This window comes from Sinocyclocheilus anshuiensis, unplaced genomic scaffold, assembly GCF_001515605.1.
Source record: "Sinocyclocheilus anshuiensis isolate Anshui unplaced genomic scaffold, SAMN03320099.WGS_v1.1 scaffold190, whole genome shotgun sequence".
NCBI classification, from domain to species: Eukaryota; Metazoa; Chordata; class Actinopteri; order Cypriniformes; family Cyprinidae; genus Sinocyclocheilus; species Sinocyclocheilus anshuiensis.
In genome coordinates, this window is record NW_015547663.1 from 2,014,252 (window position 1) to 2,030,269 (window position 16,018).

General features: G+C 38.7%; 1 protein-coding gene across 1 annotated transcript in view; it reads left to right on the forward strand.

The window, feature by feature from the left end:
• rbfox3a (RNA binding fox-1 homolog 3a) overlaps positions 1–16,018 on the forward strand; it is a 451,725-nt gene that overhangs the window by 379,161 nt on the left and 56,546 nt on the right. The window contains exon 6 of the mRNA XM_016504819.1: positions 10,376–10,624. Within this exon, the coding sequence (XP_016360305.1) occupies positions 10,376–10,624 (249 nt within the window). The remainder of the gene's footprint in view (positions 1–10,375; positions 10,625–16,018) is intronic.

The following is a 16,018-nucleotide window of genomic DNA, read 5'->3' on the forward strand; positions in this document are numbered from 1 at the left end:
TGAGTCCAGCTGTGTTTGATTATACTGATTGGACTTGATTAGGAAAGCCACACACCTGTCTATATAAGACCTTACAGCTCACAGTGCATGTCAGAGCAAATGAGAATCATGAGGTCAAAGGAACTGCCTGAAGAGCTCAGAGACAGAATTGTGGCAAGGCACAGATCTGGCCAAGGTTACAAAAAAATTTCTGCTGCACTTAAGGTTCCTAAGAGCACAGTGGCCTCCATAATCCTTAAATGGAAGACGTTTGGGATGACCAGAACCCTTCCTAGAGCTGGCCGTCCGGCCAAACTGATGGTGAGAAATAAGATTCTCTGGTCTGATGAGACCAAGATAGAACTTTTTGGCCTTAATTCTAAGCGGTATGTGTGGAGAAAACCAGGCACTGTTCATCACCTGTCCAATACAGTCCCAACAGTGAAGCATGGTGGTGGCAGCATCATGCTGTGGGGGTGTTTTTCAGCTGCAGGGACAGGACGACTGGTTGCAATCGAGGGAAAGATGAATGCGGCCAAGTACAGGGATATCCTGGACGAAAACCTTCTCCAGAGTGCTCAGGACCTCAGACTGGGCCGAAGGTTTACCTTCCAACAAGACAATGACCCTAATCACACAGCTAAAATAACGAAGGAGTGGCTTCACAACAACTCTGTGACTGTTCTTGAATGGCCCAGCCAGAGCCCTGACTTAAACCCAATTGAGCATCTCTGGAGAGACCTAAAAATGGCTGTCCACCAACGTTTACCATCCAACCTGACAGAACTGGAGAGGATCTGCAAGGAGGAATGGCAGAGGATCCCCAAATCCAGGTGTGAAAAACTTGTTGCATCTTTCCCAAAAGGACTCATGGCTGTATTAGATCAAAAGGGTGCTTCTACTAAATACTGAGCAAAGGGTCTGAATACTTAGGACCATGTGATATTTCAGTTTTTCTTTTTTAATAAATCTGCAAAAATGTCAACGATTCTGTGTTTTTCTGTCAATATGGGGTGCTGTGTGTACATTAATGAGGAAAAAAAATTAACTTAAATGATTTTAGCAAATGGCTGCAATATAACAATGAGTGAAAAATTTAAGGGGGTCTGAATACTTTCCGTACCCACTGTAATTATTATTGGGCCCTCTCAAGTAAAGTCATGTCAAAATAATGCATTAACAAGCCATGAGTTAATGTTAGTGTATGGGTAGTTAATAATGAGTTAATTATGATGGGCCCCTCAAAGTAAACTCATGACACAATGATGCTGTAAGGGTCATCTTTATTCCTTTAAACCACCGGTACAACAAACAACGATAAAGGTTATTTATAGTTCTTTTATTATTTATTTACATCATATATGGACTCAAAAGAAAGTCCAAACATACCTGTAAAGCCACACATAAGGTACAATATGGCACCTCCAGAAGCTTATGCTAACTGAAGTGACACAATTAAACGACAAAATAATACCATTTGTTACTGTACATAACTTCCAATAAAACACACATGCAAACATGAATTTAATTATTAATTCGGTTTTACAAAAGCAGCCAACATTTATTAGATTAAAATGCCAGCAAACCGCGAGCGCCTAGAGTGCGACACTAATAAGTGTCCCACCAGAAACAAACACTAAATACTGACGTTATGAATAAACATAAACGAATAATACAAAATATTAGTGATAGTCATTAATCTGTTTTACACATTTGATCTAACGGATCTGTTTAATTAATGGCACTAATACTTTCAACAAGCAATAATTTAATATTTTCGAATAAACGGGACTACAGTATGTAGGGTTTGTTTCTGGTGGGACACTCATTAGTGTGGCTCTCTAGGCGCTGCTCGGCGCGTAAGTTTTGTTATTACGGTAATGTTGGCATTTTAATCTAATAAATGTTGGCTGCTTTTTAAACCGAATTAATCATTAAGTTAATTAATCTTTTGAAAGTTATGTACAGTAATTAGCAGCATAGTTTTGTCGTTTGATTGTATGCTTCAATTAGCATTAGCTTGTGGACGCCCCATATTTGACCTTTATATTTTACTTTATATGTGTCTTCTTTACAGGTATGTTTGGACTTTCTTTTGAGTCAATATGTGTTAAATGATGTTGTTCGTTGTACTGGTGGTGTAAAGGAATAAAGATGACCCTTACAGCATGTTTAATGGTTTTTATTTGATGATTTATTAATGCATTATTGTGTCATGAGTTTACTTTGAGGGGCCCATCATATCTAACTCATTATTAATTACCCATACACTAACATCAACTCATGATTTGTTAATGCATTATTTTGTCATGACTTTACTTGAGAGGGCCCACAATAATTAACTCATTATTAACTACCCATACACTAACATTAACTCATTATTATTATTATTATTTATTTATTATCTAGTCATTTAGCAGACACTTTTATCCAAAGCGACTAACAAATGAGGACAATAAAAGCAGTCAAAACTAACAAAAGAGCAACAATGTATAAGTGCAAATGACAAGTCTCGGTTAGCCTAACGCAGTACACGTAGCAAGGTGTATATATATATATATATATATATATATAAAACTCATCTTGTTAATGCATTATTTTGTCATGACTTTACTTGAGAGGGCCCACAATCATTATTAATTCACTTTAATGATTTATTTTGATTTACACTTGATTTATTTTATACTTACTATCAAATACACATGTATTAACACAGCGAGTATTTAGCCTGGTTAAGAGATGTGGTGTGGATTTTCAAGAAGTCAGAGAGTGGAGGTACAGTATCATCATGGCCTGTGTCTGGATGGACAGTGAACTGTTTCCAGTTTGGGCATTTCTTTAGGAATTGTTCTACAAATGTTCGGTAACACTTTATTTTAGGGTCTCTTAACTAGTTGCTTATTAGCATGCATATTACTGGAATAGTAGCTATTTATTAGTACTAATTAAGCACATATTAATGCCTTATTCTACATGACCATATTCTACATCCCTAATCCTACCCAATACCTAAACTAAACAACTACCTTACTAACTATTAATAAGCAGCAAATTAGGAATTTATTGAGGAAAAAGTCGTAGTTAGTAGTGAATAAGTGTTCCCTATTCTAAAGTGTTACCAAATTTTCTTTATGGATTTTGAGGTTTTATTTTTATTTAGCTGTTTATAAGTCACAGCAGGGTAAGTTTAAAGGGAAAGAGAACAACACAAAACAGACAAGATCAGTCATAAAGCTGAAGATGTCAAAAGCTCAAATTATGATATTAAATTCTTTGAATTATTTGAGTATTTGTTATTATTTCTTATAGAGGCTGTTTGATTTAGTTTACCCATAAATGTTAATTAATGCATTAACTATCAAACATGTACTAACATGTAATTAAGGCTGCCATTATTCATGCGTGAATCCATATGACTCCAGTTGTAGTTAAGGATAGCTCTTCATTAATTCATGATTAGTTAACAACTTTAATAATTAACTAATAATTAACTAACTAACATTAGTATTTGATGAATTAAGTATTAATTTAGGTATTAGTAAATGATTATTCATGTACCCTTATTGTAAAGTGTTACCTATATATATATATATATATATATAAATTACAATACTTTTGAATATTTGTAATAATATTTTTTATGTCTTTTTTCCAAACAGTTATATTAATTTTATACTGCCTGTTGTAAACATGCACAGACATTTTGATATTATTATTATTTCTTTCAGGTTTTTTTCCCCATTGATTTTGAAATAAGTAACTCTGATATGTGTACAATGTGTCTGTTTGAGGCAATAGATTCATATGAAAATGTCCTGTTTTGTTCTGTGGTCAGATTAGTGTAGTTCTTGATGTAGCGGCGTCTTCTATCCTCTCTGGTCTGGTGACAGTCACTTACACGCCTGTCCAACTCACTCGCAAAACATCTCAAACTTCAAGCGGATCTGTCAGCAACCGTGATCTGCTCCACTGAGGATTTTTATTCCTTCCCGTATTTGTGTCGAGCTTTCGCAAGCGTTTGCCAACAGTGTTGATCAAAAATTGCATAAGACCTCCCTTTGAAACTGATGAAAGGTCTTGAGTTATTGGCAATATTGGGCTCCATTCATCTTGCAACCTGTGGAGTGGCTGTTTGTGGTCCCGGTGGTAAGGCTAAGGGTTAAATCCTGGCTTGAATGACTTGGATGCCCCACTCACTCTCCCCATTGGGAAGGAAAATAAATTCATTTAGCGAGCATCAGCTGGGGCACTAAGGCTGGCGGAGGGTGGAGGAATAGGGCTTGGGGGTGGATAATACCATTTAGCTCATCATTTACGGGCACAATTTGACGACAAGGATCGAGGGATGTTTTTAGTGTGGCATGGCTTCAGTCATATTGATGGAGATCTTTCTCTCTCCTCCTTCAGTTCTCTCTCACACTCGCTCTCTCGTTTCTGTCTTCCACATTTATAAGCTATCGGAGTCTCATTCTACAGAACGATGTGGAAAGGGCACTGATTAAATAAAAGCTGCTGCAGTGGAGGGCTGTATTAAATATCAATTTCTGATTTAAGTTTATCAAAAACAAAACCACATAGCGAGTGATTTTTCTCCGCTCCATGGCCCCGCGTCGTTCTCAGTTCAGTCTCGCAGTCTGCCTCTGTAAGATGAAGGATGAACGGTTTGTTTTGGCTTCCCTATATGAAGCCTGTATGTATTTCCTGTGTGGTTTGGCACTTCTCATAACAGAAATGGCCATTTTTAAATCATGTCGGGTTTGAAATCAAGTGAACAGAATTTGTGTAATTCAGTGTGTGCACTCCTATAGGAATATTAAATGTGTGATAAGACACAGAGAGGTCTATGAGATCTATGATGTTACAGCACGCTTCTGTTCCCTCACACCAGTGCATTATGGGAGCTGTCCGCGGTGCTGAATGCTTTTCAGCACTGCTGTAATGTACAGTAGAGTTGGACAAAATCAGAATTTCAGAATTGACTCTTTCTCTGTTTGAATTCATGAACTTTGAATTGAAAAAGACCTTTGAATTGACAGAAATTGAAATGTAAACTGAAATTCAAAGAATTTTAACATGATTAGCCTATGTCTGTCAGTTGGTTTCAGTTTAAAAGAAAATAAGCTATCTAGTTGTCTGTCTCTCTGTCTATTTAAACTTTTTTTTCTTTTTTTTTTCTGTTCAAGTTTTTAAAAAAAATACACATTGAGGAATTAATGTTATTAATTTTTATAATTAATCAATTTATTAATTTGAGTATTTTAATAATACAAAATGTTAATTTTAATAATGTTTTATGTTGTTTTTCTTTTTTTTTCTTTTTGGAACACTTTCCTAGATTTACAATAAATATACATTTAGGAATTATATGACTGTTAAATAAATGTATATTTGAAAAAAAAATTATTAAAGTATTAATTAATAATTTATAGCATTATTTTAAATAATACTTTTTAATATTTTTGTCTGTTTGTTTTTAATGTTTAAACTTTTGTTTGACTCATGTTCTAGTTAAAAAAATTATGCAATTATATTATATTATATTATATTATATTATATTATATTATATTAAATTATCCATCTTTCGTTCTTGCCTTATAACCGTCAAATTTCAAGGCTTTTTAAACTTTCCAAACGAGCTTATCACAGCAACATTCAAAGTTTATCTTGACAAACTTTCCTTTTCAAGTTAAATATAAGATATAATATTATAAACCATAATATTAAATGCAAGACTTGTCTGTTACTGGATTATCTTAAATTCCACATTTGTAATTTCAAGTAAATTAACATTGGAATTTCTTCATCCTAGCAGGAATTCCATTAGAATTTAAAAGGCTTCTCAACTGAATCAAGCACTCGAGTTCTGAGGAACTCTTTCAACTGACTTCAGACATTTCACCACAACTTTTCTCTCTCATCGGTCTCTCTCATCTCTCCGTAACCTCACATCATGTAGTGGTCACTCTCTGACCGCTGCGATGACGGACAGTCCCAAAGGTTCGGTTTTACCGCACATCCTCTCGGCGTCTGTGGTGGAGTATGGTATAACCTCAGGTCATCACTCAAGCTCTCTGTGACCGCAGGCCGATCTAATGGGAGCTAATCGGGCGTCAGCTCTCTTAGGTCATTTTTGCTTAACCTTCCAGAAAAAAAACCTAATGCACATAGAAACAACAACAAAAAAAAAAAACATAGGCCAGGCATGTTTAGAGACCAAACACCTTCAGCACAGGTGTAAAACGGAGAAAACAAAACACATTATGTTGTTTGCAGGTGCAAGAGCTGGAAAAAACATCTAAAATGTGAGGCTGGATTACTGACTGTTTCATCCGCCTCATAGCCCGCCAGATGCAAAGGAAGCTGCTCTCTATCCTTCATCTTATCTTTGGAAAATGTGGCTTACTCGTCCATTTAGCTCGCTGAATTTTTCATAGTGCCGAGTCAACACACACGACAATAAAAAGGTGATTTCAAGCGAAAGCCATATCCGGCAGACTTTATGGGCGTGCAAGCACCTCACCCGGATCCCCCTCCACCACCACCTTGCTTTCTGCCCACATCCCAAGACAGAGTGAAGACCACCCCTCCCTGTCAGGCTTATCTACTGTTTTTCAGGCCGCTGGACAGACCTCACCCCCATTGGTGCTTTGAGATGGGGGGGTTGCATCAATACTGCTTAATGTTTTAGTGAATTACAATATCCACCCCAGGCTATGGGCTGCCTCGCTCTTTTTCCTCTGTCTGACTAGGAGAGAGTCAGACACGGCCTGGGTGGTGCAACTTGAGGAGTGGGATGAAAGAAAGAGATGCAGAGTTAGATGGACGGAGACGTAGACTCAGAGAGACAAACTTCCACATCTAATCAATAGAACACCCGCACTTGTCAAAACTTGAGTTCGGCGCCCTACGTAACTGAAGTTGCATGTACGGGCTTGTGTGTTTGTGTATCAAACTGTACGTTTAATCGAAATGGAACTGTACATCGATGCTTAGCACACCGCGTGTTGCGTCAGCGTCTCGGTTTGAGCTTCTGGAACTTCGAGACACTTGTTAGAATGTGCAAACAGATAGAAAGAACTGAGAAGTAATACAATTCCGGCTTCCTTATTCCTCACTCCTTCTCACCCCTCCACGCCTGTCCGTCGTGCGTTCGGCCACGGAAGAGTGCATTTTTCATTTGGATAATGGAGCATTGACTCTAATTGAGAGGACAGCCTCATTTGTTTGCCAACATGTCAATGGCCGGGCCTCTCATTGTTTCCACTACATTTACATTAATGCATTTCTCCCCACTTCTATTAAACTGCATCCCTCCCCAGCCAAAGCTGCTGCTGCTGCCTAATGCTGCTTAGTCAGTGAAAAACGGTTAATAACAATCAAGCAGAAATGGGAAAGAAAGGCTCCGTGTTTCCTACGGCTCTTCATTGGCCTTCTGTAATGCACAGCGGTTGAAATGGCAGAGGAGACCAAATTCTGCTGAGATTTTCTCTTTTTGTAATTTTATTTATGGGCTTTTTAGCCCTTATTATAGAACAATTGAGAAGGACAGGAAAGCTGAGAGAATGGGATTGGGAAATGACCGTATGCTCAAACATGAATCCTCAAGAGCCAACAGCTCTCAAGCACCACAGATTTATGTATTTTTAATTGTATTCATTTGAATCATTCTTTTATAAGCATTTTTAATATTTTTATTTTTCTAAAATAATTTTATTCTATATTGTTTTACACTAATATCTTTTCATAATTTTATGTTATTTTAATATTTTTTTAATTATTATTTTATAAATAATGTTTTATATAAACATGTTATATTTTATAAATAATGTTTTATATAAACATGTTATTTTAATGTTTTTAATATTAATATAATATTTTTATGTTTTAATTTTTATACAGTTTTTACACAAACCATTATACATATATTTCTTTTTTTTCTTCTTTATTTCTAGGAAAAGAAAGAATTAGGCATGTTTTTTTCTCTCAATTTCAATTTGTTTTAATTCTACTTCACTGAATCAAAATGCAATTCTGCATTCTGTTTGCCTTCTCAATTCATATTGAGTTCAGATTCAAGAATATTATTGTCTGTACAAAATACTTAGGTGGTTCCAAACAAGAAGTCGTTTGTGTCCAGGGGTGCCTGGTGTTTTATTTTTTAAGCTCATCAGATTTTGATTAATTAAGGAGCAGGCACAGTAAGTGCAAGAGAGATCCCATTACCCAAAGGTTGGTTAAAGGAGCTGTTATTGCCTCTCTTAACCATGAGCTCTCAGGACAGGGTCAAACTCCAAGGTCCTAAATTTGTATAAGATTAATAAGTTGATATGAGTCCCTCGGGGTAAGCAGCTTTTATATAGCAAGATTCAGACACATACAATACACAAACACACATTTATAGAAAAACACACAATACACTTTGTATGGATGACCCAGTAGCACCTGTGCTGACAAGAGCACTCTGCCCCAGAGAGTAGCCCTCATCTGTCATACACACATCACACACACATACACACACATCAGTGTTTTACCGTTGAGATTAGCCAGGTCATCTGTCATTACACACACACACACAGCCCTTGCACATCAACACACTAACACACCTGCATTATGTCTAAATGAGTACTTCTCAGCTCTCATCATCTCACAATACACACGCTCCCTAAAATAATCCATCTGACCATCTGTAGTATCAATGAAACATTTCTCATTGGGCCTTTAAGCTGCACTTCAAGAACAGTCACTAAGCCAGTCTCCACTAGCACAAATGATGACACCTGTCAGAGGAAGAGAGAAACATGACGCGCCACCACATCCTAATGTTCGCTGATAAGATTAGAAAACATCGTGTTCTTCGGTGACTCAAAATGAACGGGAAAGCAACAGAGTAAAGAATCTCATTTGCATCCTTTTCAGTGGAGAGAAATGGATGAGAAGGAAGAAAAAGCACATTCATTTACATGCTGATACACGGAGTGAAAGAAAGACACCTCTTCACACAGAGACCTAAATGAGGGGGTAGATACTCATTTAATTCCAGCGCGGAGACAGAGAGCGAGAGAAAACGCGTAAGTGAGACAGAATGAGTGAAACAGTGGGAGGTGAATATGAGGAAAAAGACGAGAGAGGCTGTGAAAAGGGGAAACAGCAGCTTGTATTAGAAACCTGTAATTTAAATCAAAGGTTATAATAAAAAATTTATCAGTTAATTGATCTCGCACATGCTGCTTGCGAAGAGAGCAATTTAGAACCCTGTCGCTCGGGCTGCAAATCTATCGAGCGCTGCTCTATAAAGTAAGTTTGTTGCCTTGTAATGATCAAACAGTCCTCTAATGTTCTCTGAGAGCTGATATGATAGGGGCCAGACAAAGCCATTCAGCAGCCAGGACCCCACGCATCTCAGATGCTGCTGCTTTTCTCTGATAAGACAAAGAAAAATCATGCCTCAGAAGGAAGGAACAGTACTACCAAATATTACAATTCTGTAATCATTTACTCACCCTTATCTTGTTGCAAATTTGTATGCTTTTTTCTTCTGTTGAACACAAAAGGAGAATTTTGATGAATCTTCATGTAATATTTTTGTCCATATCTTTTAAGCTTCAAAAGTCCTGTAAGTTTTTAGATAGATGTATGTGAGGAACACACAGAAATGTTGTTATTCTTTGATAAACTTTTCTTTTGAAGATTATTGAGTGAGCTGAATTTGAGAACATAATCAGTCCAAATCATTTAAAAGAACTACCTCCAAAGAAAAAGAGTCGTTCACAGATCTAATTCTCAAGTTCAACTCACTGATTCATTGATTCGTTCAGAGAGGCTCTGGAGTTCTGGAGGTCAGAATTATCAGCAAATAATCTAAACTTTGCTTTGTTCCTCACATAATCTGTTGTATGGCTTTAGAAGACTTTGAACACAGAGCACAAGTCATTTGGACTGCATTTATGGTGTTATGCTGGTGTTTGGTTATTTTTGAAGTTTGAAAGATGTACGGTAGCCACATATTTCTTCTTTTAACTCTTAATACATTTGAATGTCAGGTGAAAAGTGTATAGGGGGAACATTCCTTTTGCCAGCAAGAACAGGGATCCGAATCAGCGCTTGGATTTAATCACTATAAGTAGTTTTAATATCTGAGGCTTATCATGGTGTATGATTCAGGTTCAGATTATCAGGTGCAGTAGTTGCTCTGCAAGTTGTTCTGCCATTATCATGGAATTAGGTCCCATTCTCTCCTCTCATGTGTTATCACGACCCAGGCATACAAGGCTCTTGAGATGATCGCTCATGTCATGTCTCATTGCAGGCATTGTTCCTTGAAGAGCCAGAAAATCTGGATTAGTATGAGATATGTAAGAATAACACTGATAAAATCTCTCTCCTTCTTTCTTTCCAGGGTAACCAGGAGGCCCCTGCTCCCCCAGAAGCCATGGCTCAGCCGTACGCTCCAGCACAGTATCCTCCCCCTCCACCTCAGAACGGGTTGCCTGGCGAATACACCCATCCTGGGCAGGACTACACGGGGCCCAGTCCAGTCCCTGAGCACGCTGCAGCCCTCACTATCTACACACCCACACAGACACACAGCGAGCCACCTGGCACTGACAGCAGCACGCCTTCCCTCACAGGGACTAGCAGCATACCAGTGAGTGCCACTAGCATGGAATATTTATTTCATTTTTATTTAATTTTACTTAGAATTCCATGTGAGTCATACGAGTAGCAAAATCACAATGTAATTATGTTGCATCTAGTGTAAGGTGAAAAACCTGTGTTATTTCACAAAAACAATCCTGCTGTGAAAAATATATATATTCAATAAAAAACAATGCAACTTACAGTTTTATAAAGTGTAAAAATATTTATGCAAAGTAAGTTGCCATTGGGAGGTGGCAAAAAGTTCATTTTTTACCCCATGAATAAGACGTTTTTATTCATTTTTGAGTTACTTTTTACATTTTTGTTGTCAGGATCAGACTCTAATGGCCCATTTTTAACATGTCTGCATTCAGACAGACTGAGATAAAGAGAAATTGGGGCTAGGAAATAGAAGAGTGTGGAATGAAAAGAGCTATAGAGCTAGTGCAAGCAAAGATAAAAGCATAGGACAAAATAAAAGACGTTGAGAGAAAAACCATCCTTCTCCATTTAAAGAGTTCTTCTGCTTTCTCTCTCCATTTTATCAAGCTTTAAACCATGGCTATCACATGGCTTCATATCTTAAACCCCATGGTGCCATTTACCGTGGCTAACAATATCACAAACGTCTCAATGGACCACTTAACGAGTGCTGCCCAAGTGCTTTATCTGAGCATATGACAAGAAACTCTGAGAGGAAAGAGTGTCCTTAGATCCCGTCCCGTGGGTAAGTTGTGTCTTGTCTGTTTGCGCTGCCCTTTCTTGGTTCCTATAGGCCTTTGATTAACACATTCACTTACACTGGGAGGAAAAATAGGGGAAAAAGCAGAAGGACAGATAAATCCCTAAAGGTTATTTTATTTTATTTTATTCACTTACATTTGATTTGATGTTATATAAAGGATTCAGGGCTTGACACACATCCTTTAAAAAAAAACTATACCATGGGCCTTGTAAAATACAAGGTTTTAGCATCATTTAGTCACTGTATTCACTGGAAATGTTGTCGTAAATATTGGACAATTTGGCCCAAAGTGTCCCAACTTTGTCTGCAAATCTAAGTATCTACGTAAGCATCTAAATACACTTTCTAACAGTTACTTTTGCTGTTATTGTAGCTAAACTACTATATTTCTTACATTAACAAGATATTTAATGTCGTTGATAAACACCATGAGTGTCTCATTTTTTTAAGAGGATAAAGACCTTGCTGGAGCCCAAATTTGTGTTCACAGTTTGCTAATTTACATCAATGGAAACTAGGGAGTAAAATGAGACACAGCCAGAGAAAGGTCATAAGAGAGGAGTGGGAAAGAGAAATTAAAGAGTATAAAACTTTTCTTCCATGCAAAAAGAAGTACAAGATCTTCATGGCCTTGGGGGTGGGGGGGAAGGATGGATGAAACATTTTTTTTTTCTCTTTCTGATTGGGATATGCGTAAAGCTCTGAGGTGGTGTGGTTTAAAGGAAGTAGATATAATCCCACGCTCAGCAGATCGCAGAGCAATGCTTCATCAGAGCAAGAGCATCAGCGATGCTGGCAGGCCCCGTAAAGGCACCTGAGCTCTGGCTGGGCTAATCCACAGCTCGATTGGAGGATGTACTTAAACTGTCACTCTGGCCTAACCCACCAGGGAAATTCTCCCTTTCTCCCTCTTTTCTCTCTCCCCGCGGAGGATCATTAGTAAAGAAGGAACACTACACCTCAGAGAGTGGACGGTAATCACATCAGATCACATATCAGATCACAACAGTACAGACTCTAGATGCTTGGTAACTCTGAGATAAAAGACTACTTACCTCTCTTTAGGGTACGTGCTAACAGTTTTCCACTACGACTGTCATATTGCCTTGGGTGGGATTGTCTAAACTGTGATTTGCAACTCGCTCAAACACAGCCGTACTGCTCAAAGGAGCGTGATGTTATGTTATTAAGGCAATGCCATTATTTCCTGCACTTATTCTTGGCTGTCTTCCCTGAGTAGTTTTTACTGTGCCATTGATAATAATATTGCAGGTATAAACGCTCTATAAGCCTCCGTATTCGTTACCGGCTAAACCTGTTGCGAGTCAGATTACCTTGTCTAATTAATTAGAGCTTTGCGCAAGACTGAAAGGCCAGTGTCTTCTTTCTAGATGACAGGTGATGGTTTGTATTCGCATCTCGGTTTGAGGGAGGGATGATGGGATCGGAGGGGAGGATGGCAGAAGTGTAGAAGAACAAAAAAATATAAAGCGGCTCAAGTTAATCCCTTTAAGTGAAGCACTGGTTTGGCCCTAATCGGATGTAATCTACCTGCTTGGCAGCTTTCCAATCAGATAGTTTCAATTATGTGGTTGTAGGGGCATTCTGAAGGGGGGAAGTGCTGAGCTGAGCACTTTGAAAGTGATTTGCAGATAACACTGAATGAGTGCGGCAATAGAAACGATTTAGCAGGACTCATTCCCCACCCAACTGCACAAAAAAAAACACGGGCATGAGCAAATGTGGGCAAACACGAGCCTTCTGTGACGTTGCGGTAGTGGAGGGGGTTTGGATGTGAGGTCCAATGTGGTGGTGTATGATAATGTTCAGGCAATTATTTCTTGGTGCTGCTTGGCTGCTCCATTCCTTGCGGAATGTGAAGTGCAGGGAAGTTGCTCTTCTACAACAGGAACGGAAACAAGAAGTGCATCGGATGTATGGAATGAGTGTAGTCCAGTGTTAGGGAAGGCTAGCAGGAAAACACAAGTGAGAGGAGATGATCCAGTATATACTGTATGTGTTAGGGCAGGGGATTTTGAAATCGATTCCCAGGGCCAATAAATATTATTATCTCCTTTTGAGGGACCTACTATATATTTATACTGTGTGAAATAAATATTACGTGTGATGTTATAAAGACAACGTTACTTTCAAAATGTAATTAATTGTCTTTCATACTGCCATTGTACTAAAGCAACATGTTAAAATGTATTATTTTATTATTTTAATTAAAGTTATTATTGTATACATCAACTTAAACACTGATAGATAGATAGATAGATAGATAGATAGATAGATAGATAGATAGATAGATAGATAGATAGATAGGTAGATAGATAGATTTATACTTTTATATTTGAATATTTGAATATTTGTTTATCGTTTCATCTATGTTTTATCTTTTATTTAAACAATCTAATTAAAATAATACCTATTTTTATCATTTCTGAGAAGTTTTTAGAAAGCAAAATTATTTTACATAGTATAATATCAAATTTGGTGAATGTACATAAATCATTACCTTGAACTGCTGGAAATGAGACAAAAAAATCTAAGTAAGAAATGCATTTTTTGAAGTGCATATTTCATTAATATTTTAATGAAACATTAACTTTGTCAGCCCTAAAAATACATTGTATATATTTTTCTTTCAAATTTTCAGCAGATACTCTGAAAACTTTTCTTTTAGTTCAAACAGTTAGCATTTCTTTTCAGGTTGCATGTAGTAACATTCAATTTAAACTTGATATGATACATGTTTACTGGAAAAATGCTGGACAGAGTATGTCAGAGCGATAAATAGTCCACATTTGTCATTTACTAAATCATTTGGCATATTTAATCCCAGACCCTGGCAAACGGAACATTGTTACTCCTGACTTCAGTTGTGGTAATTGGCTGTCATAAACCTTTAGAGGGAGTAGTATACCTACTTGGGGTTAATTTGGGGTGCTCTTCTTTGCTGACCATAAAATTCTCCCGTATGGATTTACTATTAGCTTTTTTGGCAGGATCCACATTCTGGGACTCTAATGCAGGTTGCTTAGCTCCTCCCCGTTGTCATCCTAGTAAACGGAGTGCTGGAGAGAGGGTCATAGTCCGTCTGCATGTACAAGAAAGACATCAAATCCTCCTCCTAAACATCTCGCGACGTCCTCCGGAGGACGACCTGGCAACCCGAGCGAGCGGGGAGTTTGCCTCCGCCTCGAACGCCGAACACTTTTAATTACTTTTCACCTCGTCTGTGGAACTTGGGAGCGCAAAGCCCTCTGAAACCTTGTCTCTGAAAGAGACAGATGCAGCCCATGCTAGCTGCAATATAATTAACATGCAATTAACACAAATTAAAAGGCAAATTGCGCAGACAAACCCCCTGTAGATGGCTGCTTAGCGGTGACGATGAGATAATTAGATCCAAACCTGGAGTGCAGTCTCGAACGCTTACCTATCCTCTCCCTCTCCTGGCCTGGTGTCAACTCCTCCAGAGAAGAGCACTCCAAGCCGCCACGCTCAAGAGCAGGGGAAGTGCTCCGAATAAAGACAGAGAGATTATATCATTCTAGTCGAGAGCGTGCGAGCGAGCCGGACCATGTGTTTTACAAAGCGCTTGTTATGGTGGAACAATTGTCCTCTTTTTAAGCAAAGCGTGCAGGATGAATGCGAAGCAGCCCTACGATTTCTCTTCATTTTTATCACTGTCCGCTACTCGCTGCGCCGCGTCGCTACATGATGATTTACATCTGAGAGGACCTAGTCAATACGAGTTCCCATAAAGCAAGCAAATCAAAGCCCTCATCCTTCTCTCCAGCACTTCGTTGGGCAGAGCAAGGAATTGGAGGCTCTCAGAGGCCACACTCCGCCGGTTGGTAATGGGCGAGTCCGCGCCATCGCACCACTCACCTGTTAGACATGATAGATAGCGCAGCTCTCTCCAGAGCGACTGCAGACAGAGCATGTGAATGACCGATGGCACCGGCGTGATGGATGAGGATGAGGGAGCGGGAAGAGGTGCAGCCCAGGGAGAGGGGGCACCAGGGGGTAATTGCACCTCCGCTTGCCCATCCATCTGCTCGGCTTTCCATCTACCACCATCAGGCAGGGGCTACGGGCCTCCGCTGCTCGCCGACCTCGGGCGGCATACACAAGGGGCAGGACGACAGGCTGTGTGGATCCAGAGCCGACCCGTGTGCTTTATCTTAACAGGGCTTGACTGTCTACATCGCTGCGATGATTGATAGTGCCAATGTGCTGGTAAACACGGTGTCCTCTCACAGAGACCCCAGAGAGCCCATTGAGAGAGACTGTGCATTAGAGAAGATGAGGAAGTTGTCAGATGGAAAAAGCAGAAGTTGGTGACCCTCGACATTTAATGGTTCATAGGGATTCATTGTTGTTATACTGTATAACCTGTAGCAAGAGTTCAAACTTGCCTTCATTGTTCCCAACTAAGACACAGAGGTGTCTCTTTTATGCACAAAGGTGCTTTTTAAAATTAGAGAAGCTCTCACGTCTTGTGAGCAAATGTTCTGTATGTGTTTTATGGCCTTATTTCAGTGACTTTAACATTTTAGTTTTTCACTAAGCACGCATAAACATTGTTTTCTCAAAAACACAATCACATACATACATGCTGCCCACATATTATTGTAGCCCAGT